Source organism: Bombus impatiens, unplaced genomic scaffold (genome assembly GCF_000188095.3).
Source record: "Bombus impatiens unplaced genomic scaffold, BIMP_2.2 scf_0647, whole genome shotgun sequence".
In the NCBI taxonomy this organism is placed as follows: domain Eukaryota; kingdom Metazoa; phylum Arthropoda; class Insecta; order Hymenoptera; family Apidae; genus Bombus; species Bombus impatiens.
This window is the reverse complement of record NT_177066.1, coordinates 861,122-871,681: the sequence shown is the minus strand read 5'-3', so window position 1 is coordinate 871,681 and position 10,560 is coordinate 861,122. Positions and strand designations below refer to the sequence as shown.

Below are 10,560 nucleotides of genomic sequence, written 5' to 3'. Positions count from 1 at the left end.
GGTATATTGTCGACGGCTGCCGCGCTGGACAGGGAAACAGGAATCCAGTGGTACGAGGTGGAGCTGTACGCCATCGGTGTTGGTGGTACCAGGCCCAGTACGACGTCCACCAAAGTAAGTTCACGTCTTTGATTGATCATCCCGGAGATATTAATGATCCGGTGCGTTCTGAAAGTCATTCGCCGCTTTTTGTCGAGCAGATTCGTCTTTCCCCTCGTGCAGCTTTCTTTCTCCCTTTCTCCGGGGTAGAGAACCGCGAGTCCACGATTCTAGCTCGTTCCTTTTTGCGTTTCGTCTTGCTTCACGCGGCGCGCACGTCGACGTGCTAAAAATTCCATCCGGTGCTCGCTCGAAACGATCCGTCCTGAGGAAGCGAGCGATAGCGACGACAGTAATGCGCGGTTTAACACGCGCGAAGTTTCCCTCTCGATTTTGGGGGGAGGCGGCAGTCGAAGAGAAAAACCGTAAGAAAGAGATAATCGTGAGAAACACGGGGATGCAATCGACGCGCAGCCAACCGTCCTGCAAGCTTGTTTATCACCGGCGGCTCGTTCATCACCGGTTAAACGCGACTGCATGGATTTATTAATCCACCGTCAGGGCGCGTTACGCGTACAGGCTTCTCGTCTTACGACACGATAGACACGGCGATTCGTCTGCTTGGGAATCGCGTTACGTAAGAGAATGATCTTAACGTAATTAGGGTCAACGATGGAGAGTCGCGACTAAGAATCTGCAAGACGAGAGTATCGTCGAAAACAATACGACGTCGAGAATGAGCGAGAAGGGAGGAATGAGGAGGAGGGAGACGACCGTAATAGCGGCTCGAGAGAACAGATCGGATTAATCGCGAGATGGTAGGAGAAATCGATATCGACTATGTACGTACTTACGTTCTTCCCTCGAGCTATTAGCCTTTGCGATCGGGAATTACGCGAAATACGCGAGCGTGGAAAAACGAAACGGTCGTGACTGCGCGGGGCCACTTTCCTTCGAATCGTTTCCGAATTGAGGAATTCACGGTCGTCGAATTTGCAAGAGACGGCGGCTGAACCGTCCTCTTCCGATAGGACATTTCTCACCGAAAATTAGCCGTAGAATTTCTGGTGGTGGTTAGACGGCTACGCGACACCGTGTATAATTCCCAACTAAAAGGCAACCAGTGGGCGACAAGGGGAATAGGATAGTTGTTCGTTTTGGAAAAGGGCACGTGTTCCACAGCGCGGGACCATCCCTCGTTCCAGCACTATCGTCGACTATCCTCGCGATATCCATATAGCGTAGGTACGTGTGTGTGCGTGTGTATGCGGTTATATACACGTAGTCACGCACACGTCCATAGCGGGGATGATCCAGCAAAAGCGAAAGGACGAAAAGAGGGACAAAGACGACGAGAACGAGCTAGAAAGACGCGCGACCAAAGAGTGGGAGAGAATAAACGACAAGATGAACCGCGTGCCAGGAAATCAAGTTGGATTCGAGTCGGAGCTGCTGGTGCTGCTGGCTGGCTCGCTGCCGGAGGTTCAGAACTCGAGAAAAACTTGATCTCGGGTGAACGCATACAAACAGCCGGACGTAGGTAAAAGTCGGTCCATCTTTACCCCCGGTGCGACTGCTGCTGGTTGTTGCTGCTGCTTCATTTCTGAAGATTCTCTCTCCCACCCTGATCTCTCCCTATGGCTTGCCTGGCCCTCCTCCCCCTGGAGGAGTGTGCTCCCAGTTTCGGGCCCTGCTTCTTCCTATCTTTCGTTTCTTTCGTCTGTCCCCGTCTTCGTCGTTTCGTTTGACCCTACCTTTATCGCTCGCTGTGGGATCTGTGACTCTCTTCGGGAACCGACTACAGTTCGGACGTTTTTGTTCCAGACCCGACTTTTGTTCTCTCTTCTCTTCGGCTCTGCTCCTTTCTCTTTCTTTTCGCCACTCCTCCTCTCTCTCTCTCTCTCTCTCTCTCTCTTGTTTTCTCTGTTCTCTCCCTTTCTTCCTACGTCTTTGCCCCTCATCTTTCTTTTACCCTTTCCCTTTCTCCGTTCGTTTCTCTGTTGGTTTCTCTGCTGATTTCTCTGCGCGCGGTACCTCGGTGCGCGCAACCTTTGCAACAGGGCCCGGCGGTTCTTTTTCTTCGTTCGGCCATCGACTTCGTATCATCGGTTTTTTGCACCGGGTGCACGGGGATGAAAGCGGAGACATATTCGTAGCCGATGTCGTCTCGGATCGCCTGGCATTTTTGTCAAACCTTACCGCGCCCGGTCAATTAGAACATTCCTCGACCGGGGTAATTCAATTTGCATGTCGGACAAGGCGAGTCCGTAGTAGAGTTTCCAGGGGAAAAATTAACAAGGCCGTCGGCCTTTAACTTTCACCCGCTGTCTTCCGTTGATTCGAAAAGTTGGTGGTCGACGATGACGTTCCGATAGTTCGTTCACGATCGCCTCGTTGACGAATTTCATTAGCGCGGTCGCCCTATGTACACACCAGGAACCGAGGCGTTTCAAGGTGAAAGAAAAAAGAGCGAAGCGGGTGGTGGACTCGATCGTTGGTAGGAACGCGCGCCTCAGCGTGAGTATTATTCAATTTCCTTCGTTAGGATCGCGATGTTAACGGACCTAATTACCGATATTAAACTTACCTTTGGTAACTCGTATTCGTAATACAGTGTTATTAACGCGAGTGCCGTGATAATTACGAACGTACCGTATCTGTTTAAGAAACGACTAACGATATGAAAACAATTAACGTTAAGTAATACGGCCAAGTAAATTAGCCTGGGTCGCGAGCCAGCCGTCTCACGATAGTTTCAACCGACGGTGGTTCGCGCTATCGATACTATGCTCTCGATTTGAGATTCTTTTTCCGACTTATCATCGATCACGATCTACTTAAACCCCTTAAATCTTCGAAGGAGAGCGTGCCACGGCCGGCTCGTTAATCGAAACTTTCCACTTCCATTCGTCCTACGTGAAATATCGTTTGTATCTAATATTAGAAAGTTGGAACGGATAATAATAGCATGGAGTAATAGCCGGCGTGCCCCGATAGAGTCGTCGAATAAAAAGGATCGTCTCGGGCAGCGGGGATCGTTGACAATGGGTCGCCATCGAGTCGAAAAGTTGCGATTTCAACGGGAATACGATAATCCCCGGGCGACAAAACGAGGGAAACACGGATAAATAAAGTAAGTAGCACGCCGTTTGATTTAAGAAAGTGGCTTTAACGTGATCTTGATGTATGGGCGCGCGAGCCACGGAACGGCAAACCCACACACGTTCGCGCGCCAATGGGTGGGTCCAGAGAGCTCGTGCGAAATGTAGGCGTAATGTTTCCTTCGTCCTTTTTTCTTTTTCCTTTTATTTCGTTTTCTTCTTCCTCCTTCTCTTGCCACGTTAGATAAATATATCTGGAGTAAAGCGTGAGTTCGCTGGCGCGCGTAGCATACCGGTCGTGTACGGCCGAGTGAACGCGCGCCAACGGGCCCAGAGAATTTAATAATAGTCGATGATAATTATGTCGGTGTCCGATTAATAGCGCTCGTTTAGCCGCGATAAACCGTCAATTAACTACGCCGACGTTTTCGTCCTTTCTGAAATATGGCCGCGTAATAACGTATATAGCGATACCAGCGGTTAAATCGTTATTGCCGTATTAAGGATTTGGAACGGCGAACTGCGAGCCACTTTTTCGACCCTCTGTATTTAATATTTCATCGATGATCGTTCGAATTCCGTTCGACTTCCGCAAACGCGGAACCAGCTCCGGCCGAAACCTCTCTACAAAGTAAATCGCTATCCGTATATCGTACGCGGAACGCGTGACCATTCACAATCGACTATCTCGCCATCTTCGCCAGATAGCGTACCGTTGAAATTAATTCGCACAAAGGTGAGATGAAGGCCGCGATTAGATTCGCTGTCTCTTCTACTGCGAATCGTATGATTAGTTTATCGATACCAACCGGCCGAGTAGTGGAAAGATGTTGCTCGATAAAGATTCCACTATTCTCTGGAGAGGTCGATATGCGAAAAAACAAAAAGGGAAAGAAAATGTGTTTGAAAGAGCTTCCTCGATATTCTTCGTAGCTATCTACGTAACAAAACGCTATCTACGTCGCAAACGAAAGTAGTCTTCCGCAACTTTCCTTCTTCTTTCCATGTAATCTCTATGCAAGTACGTCGTTTATGCATTTCGATGATCCCATTTCTTCTACTTTTCCTTTTCTTTTCTCGCCATTCGACGACAGCGAATCGTTCCAATCATCGTACGACGTGTTATTATCAAATGCACTTATCCAATGCCTGGCGATCGTGATTTCCGTGTCTGTCGTCCCGCTGCTCGATACAGTTTATGCCGCTAAACGCGAAACCGTACTCTCTACTTACGAATTAATTTTCCATTCGTCGTTTCTGCCGTCTGTCACGGAGAAATTGTCGTGACACGATACGCTATCCATTTAAGTCGCAGCAGAGAATTTTTAACCCCGCGGAACGATCTACGGGAAAGCTGCTCCAAAGGGGAAAGGTCTACGTTAATACCCTGCTCGCTCATCATCATTATTTTCTCTGTTTTTTCTGCTTTTTTTTTTGCTCGCCTGGACGTTGCGCCTGTACCGTTGCAGCAACAAAGTCTAGCCGGTAGCCTCGCAAAAAAAAGGTCCGCTACATGAAAACCGCCGATCGAGCGATGCCTCGCTGTGCATTCTGTGGTTAACAACGGTATCCCGCGACCATTTCACGATGTTTCCCCTCCCATTAGGTTTCACAGGGAAATAATCAACCCCGATCCGGTGAGCTTTACGTAACGCGAATTCCCGTAAACTTTGTCACGATCGAAACGAGGATCCAATCCGGTCGTCGATTCGTTTTATTGTTTCTACATTTTTCTATAGATTTGATATATATTCCTTTTTCTTCTTTTTTTCTTTTTCGTTTTCCTTTTTGCGACGCGTTAACCGTAAGTTATTGAAATTAAAAGCTTGCGCCATTAAGAGGCGCGGAGCTGCGAAAGGAGCAGAGAAAATGATTTACAAGGGTGCATTTATAAAGTTCGTCGCGTTCATTCGTCGGCCGGTGGATCTTCACGGGGCACGAAATAAAGGAAATCGGGATGGCACCTTTAATGCTACGCTAATCTTCTACTTGCTCATCATCATCATCTTCGTTCTCGCTTCGTTGCTGTTGTCCGTCCCCTCGTAATCACAATCGTCATCCTGTTCATTTTTCAACGTCTTCTTTAGAAGGCGTAGCGCGAAGAAGAATCGGAACGAAACGACGCGGACGGAGAAATCAAATCTGTGGGCGTGAGGAATTGCGAACACGAAAGCTCTAAAATCGTTTCTCTGTAGCGAGTCTCGCTCACCTTCGCTCGCAAAATTCATCCCCGTGCGTTTCTCTCTTCTCTCTACTAGGCTCCGTATCGTACGTATTCTCGTTGCGAAAAGATTCCTCGGACGAAACGTGGCGCGGAAACCACGGACGAACGGATGTCCGTCGTTGATCGAATTACAGGAACGAAAATCCGTGGCCGCGAGATAAGGAAATTAGCCGCGGAAAAAGTAAGAACGAAGAGAAAGAGGAGAGGCGGCAACGGGGTAGGAGAAACGAGACAATTTAAAGGCGGGCGGTGGCCGGTGTACGGAGGAGGAGAAAGGAAGGTAAAGAGAAAGAGAAAAGGAATGGCAGCGTTACTTAACGAGGGAGATTTAAGCTTCGTTCCGCCCGCGCGCGCATTCCTACCACGCCGAACGATATTTCAAAAGATATGATACTGGATGAACTTGCACATTTGAACGAAAGTCGGCGTATCGATCTCGGTCGTACGCGCAGAGAGCGAGAGAAAGAATTACCTAAAGTTGCCGAGGATGGGCTGTAGATCGATTAAAAAAAAAAAAAAAAAAGGAGAGAAGAAAAAAGAGAAGAAGAAGAAGAAGAAGAAGAAGAAAAAGAAGAGAGGAAGCGAAGCGTGACGGGGAGGTCGTACAGGATTTTATCTTTCCTCGCTATCGATATAGACGTTAAAGATTCGAACGTGGCTCTTTTAGCGTCGATATATTTTCTCTAGATATACGCGTCGGTAAGATTCTGCGGCGAGGATGCAACAATATTCCTGTGCGCGTCGCAGTGAGCAGACCAAACGCACAACAGAACCCCCATTGAAATATTATTCTTGTTAGTCTTCTGAAAATGTCACCGTAGAATACGCGCAGCAGGAACCTATGCCGGTCTCGAGATTCGTCTATTGAAATCACCGGTCGCACAAAAAGGACGAAATTCCAGAACCGCATACCGTTTATCCCATGGATGATCGTCCCGTGCCCCGTGGGGATATCTTCCCGATCTCTGCGTTCCGTTCTGTCTTTCTCTGCCTCTCCGTCATCTTCGATTCTCGCTCTCTTCCACCAGCATAGTCGAATCCTTTAAAGGACTTATACACTTCTGCTGCCACTCGTTCACCGTCCGCCGTTTGTCGTTCGCCTTCCCAATGCAGGGCCACTGGGCGCGCGCATTGTTGTTCCTCCTAATCTTTACCTGCTTTCCCAATGTCCTGGACATTTGACACGAACACTCGAAAACCAGGTATTCTCGCCATATAATTTCACTGGTATCCTTTGCATGAAATCTACCTTCTCCTACCTCCACCCCATTCACTCTCCTCTCTTTTTATCTCTTTCTCTCTCTCTCTCTCTCTCTCTCTGTCTTTCTTCACGCTTTATGGATTTTGATCACCGATCTCGGATTTATCTACCTTAGGGCTTAATGAGCCTCTTTTGTCCCTTCGTTTACTTCGCCTCCTATCGATGTCCATGGCTTGGCTCGACGTTTCCTCTAATTCTTACCTTCTTTTCTTGTTTTTCTTTTGTTGTTCGTTTTCTTTTTTACCTCCATACAGACGTATCTCGTTCGTTACACTCGAGTTACACGGTTGTTAAGTTGGTAAACATTGGACGCTGGACCGACGAAAACAGACTTTAACGACGATTCTAGGCGAGTATTTGCAAATAAGCGTGGAAAGACGAGCCGATGCGGAGAGAATCGATCAATTTGTGGATACGCGTTACAAATTAATACTCGTTACTATGATCGACGTTTTTACGAGGCGGCAGCATCTTTTTACCCGACGTATTTACGTGTGTAACTGCTTCAATTTAAAGCGATCGACGAAAAGCGACGGCAAGAAAACGGCAAAAAGTCAGATCCACGGAAGATTATGGGCATTATTCAATTATGACATCATTAAGGGCTTGTTGCGCTTTCGAGACGTTTCACCGTCTGCCCTCTTCTGTTCTTTCATCACTCGTAAACGCGTCCAGAAATAACGCGTTCCACGATATGTCCGTCCCATTGGCCTCTCTGCTTGCATCGAAAACGCCGCTCGAAATTCGACGGAAATTTTTAAACGATACTCAACGCGAAATTTATACCGGAACGTAACATAAAGTAGAAGCGTAAGTGGCAAATGAAGTTATCTAAATGTTCCGCGTGTAAACACTTTTAATGCTGTGCGAATGTTTCGCGGAACAAAGTTGCGAAAAAAGAAATTAACCCTTTCAGGACGTTTCCTTCGTTTTTATTGCCATATTCACCGCGATAAGGGAATATTGCCCCTTGCGTTTAGTGGTCGTTCGATATCCTTCGAATTCCATATTTTTCCGATGTTTCTCGATCGCCGTTTCGGCCTTGGAAATCGCGGGCACGCGAACAACGATATTTCAGCTTAATCGTGCAACCTCGATATCGGATATTTCCTATAAATCAAGAAGCTACGATTAAAAAGGATTTATCGACGTTGGCGTGCGAAAGTATAAATCGTCGATGGAATTCGGGGGAAAACGGAGAAGCGAAGAACAAGGGAAGAACGATTCCACGAACGCTATCTTTTCATAATCGGTTGACCTTCGCATAGTGATCATTCCTGGGAACTATGTCCCCGGTAAAATACTACTTGGTTGGTCCTCTGGTTTTTATCTCGCGGTTCAGAAGCGCGCGCTCGCTAATGACCGTCAGATACGATTCCAGCGTTTTCGGCCCGACTCACGCTCTTACCCACGACGACTAACCACTCGGTGGAACCTGTACCGCTGTTGCTGCCACCGGTGCTTCTACTTTGCTTCTACTTCTGCCGTATCGAGTTCGGTCTGCGTTCCACTCGATCGTCCGCGTGCTTGTTCGCCCCGTCACCATCTTCCGTTTCTTTCTTTTTTTATCGTTTTTTCTTCTTCTTTTCTTCTTCTTCTTCCGAGTTTCCACGTTCTTCTAAAACGCAAGCGGAAAAACACGTTCGTGTTTATCGTAAGATCGAACGTCCATTAACCGACTCTCACCATCGATGCAGCCCCTTTTTGTACTTTTCACTTATCCTACAGCGCCGTCTTTTTATCGGTCTTCTTAAAAGTTCGACGATCGGGACCCTGCCCCTTTCTCCTTCCATGTTTTAATTCGTTTGGTCGCAAACAACGCATTCTTTCAACGGTGTCGTCCGAAGATTTCCGTCGTCATCGTGACTCAGAAATCGGTCCGGCTAAACGTAAACACGTTACATCACGTTACAGGCTTGCCCATTATTCTGACGAATTTTTTCACCGGTTATAAAGCAGAACAAAACGAGCATTTACAGACACGCGTTCGTCGGTTGGTCTTCGATTATTCACCGGCTGGACGAAAAAGTTGACTGGAAGCTCGCGGGGAGCGAGAGACGCGACGACCGTCGTTGGAACCTGGCGCGGACGATCGTTTCAAGCCGATTTCGTCGCACAGCTGCTATTTGTTTATCGGCCGTAAACCTTCTTTCTCTTCCCTGTTCGCGTAATTACATCGGATGGCGACTGAAATATCGATCAGGTATTTTCGCTTACGTAATAATAAATTATACGCGAGTAGGGTACGTCGTGCGTCCACGTGTCGCGAATCTCCGCAGTCAACCGAGACGAACCAGACGACGCAAAAGTTTCGTTTTCTCGTCGTTTCGGCCAAATAAGCCGCGTGACTTCGCCTGGAGAGGAAAATACGACGACTCGGTGTATATTCTTATCGAAAGTTATAGGCGATGAGTGGAATAAATCGATCGAAAAGGCTTGGCAGGCTAGTTTTGGTGGCTGGGCCTGTACGTTTAAAAGGAGCAGGTAGTGAAAAGGTTGAACGTCTGTCTCGAGTGGCCCGCAGGAACACGCGTCGCCTAAACGTAAAATCGAATGATGCATAGCATCGGTAGATTTGGTCTCCCGTGGCCCGCCGTGAAGCTTCTCCTTGAGATTACCGCGCTTGATTTACATTTATTTAGGTCCCCTAGACAAACACTCGAACAAGGAACACGAATCTCTACACGTCTACCGGACTCCCAAGCAATTTCATCTGTCAAACCCCTTCGTATCGCGACGTTCTTTCTTCTCTTTCCGTTTTCTTCGAATACTACGAATCGTCGATTAATCATCTCGTCGACTACCACCGTGTTTGCCTTGTGTTTTCGGTGAATCGATATCGCCTTACGAGTTTGAAAACACCCGATCGGCCACGATAGCCGCGCGATTTCCTTCGTACGGATATTAATGGCGAACGAAACACGTTGGGATCCGTCTTGTTGCTTAACGACCAGCCAATTGTACAAAATAATTAAGCAACAGATTAATCGAGATAATTACCGCGAAACGGAGCCCCGTATGTTAATAGAAGGTTAATTAAGCGCGCACAATTATGCCGCGAGAGATTTTCTGAAGATTCGAGAGCCGATAATCGGGCATTCGCTTTCGTTGCTCGTATCATCCTACCTAAGAGAACTAACAGTCATCTGTCCGTCGATTTATTCGGTGCACGGAGACGTCAGCGTGAATTAGCGTTAGCGAAGCTACGGGAGAAAGGAGAAAGAAAGACGCGCGTGCGCGCGCGCGCCTTCTCTTCGTTTGCTGCTGTGCCTCGCGTATGTGTACGATACGTATCAGGAATGTAACTATTCGACCGATAGAAAGGACGAAGAAGAGAACCGATGAGAGAGATAGAGGAAGAGAGAGAAGGGGAGGGAAGGATGGGTGCGAGGTAGCGGGCAAAAGAAGAAAGAACGAGCGTAGGGGAAGAAAGAAGGGAAGGAAGGCTTAAGCGCAAAGGAAATCCGATTTTTCCTGACGATCGGCCGGTACTGGGTTTCTGTTCGATCGGAGGCAACGTTCGTTGGAATTAAAAGAGAACGGCGAGAGAAGATCGTGAGAAGACGAAGACGCCGATGGTGAAGCACCGAGACAGTATAAAAGAAGAAGAATGTTTCGAGAAGAAAGATGACGAAAGGAAGGGGGGGGGGGGAGGAAAGGGAAGGAGTAGTAGCGAGGCTAACAAAAAGTGCAAAGACAGGCAAAGAGACGCGTTAACCCCGAGAGTTTAGATTCTTCGGAGGACTCTCCGGAGGAGTCTCGTTTGTCTCCTTCGTTGGAGCCTCTTCTTCTTCAGCGGGGTCGAGCCTCTTCTCTTCTCTTCTCTTCTTTCTCCTTCCTAGGTCAGAGTCGCGCGTTATCCTCCTTCGTCCTCCTCTTACTACCATGCAGGCTGCTACGTCTACGGTATTAGTCTACCTTGCACGCAGAATACT

The 10,560-nt window shown here is 47.9% G+C and overlaps 1 protein-coding gene across 1 annotated transcript in view; it reads left to right on the top strand.

The window, feature by feature from the left end:
• LOC100747534 (cadherin-related tumor suppressor) overlaps positions 1–10,560 on the top strand; it is a 68,500-nt gene that overhangs the window by 6,939 nt on the left and 51,001 nt on the right. The window contains 1 exon segment of the mRNA XM_024369978.2: positions 1–114. This exon segment is cut by the window's left edge and continues 1 nt beyond it. Coding sequence (XP_024225746.1) covers positions 1–114 — 114 coding nt within the window.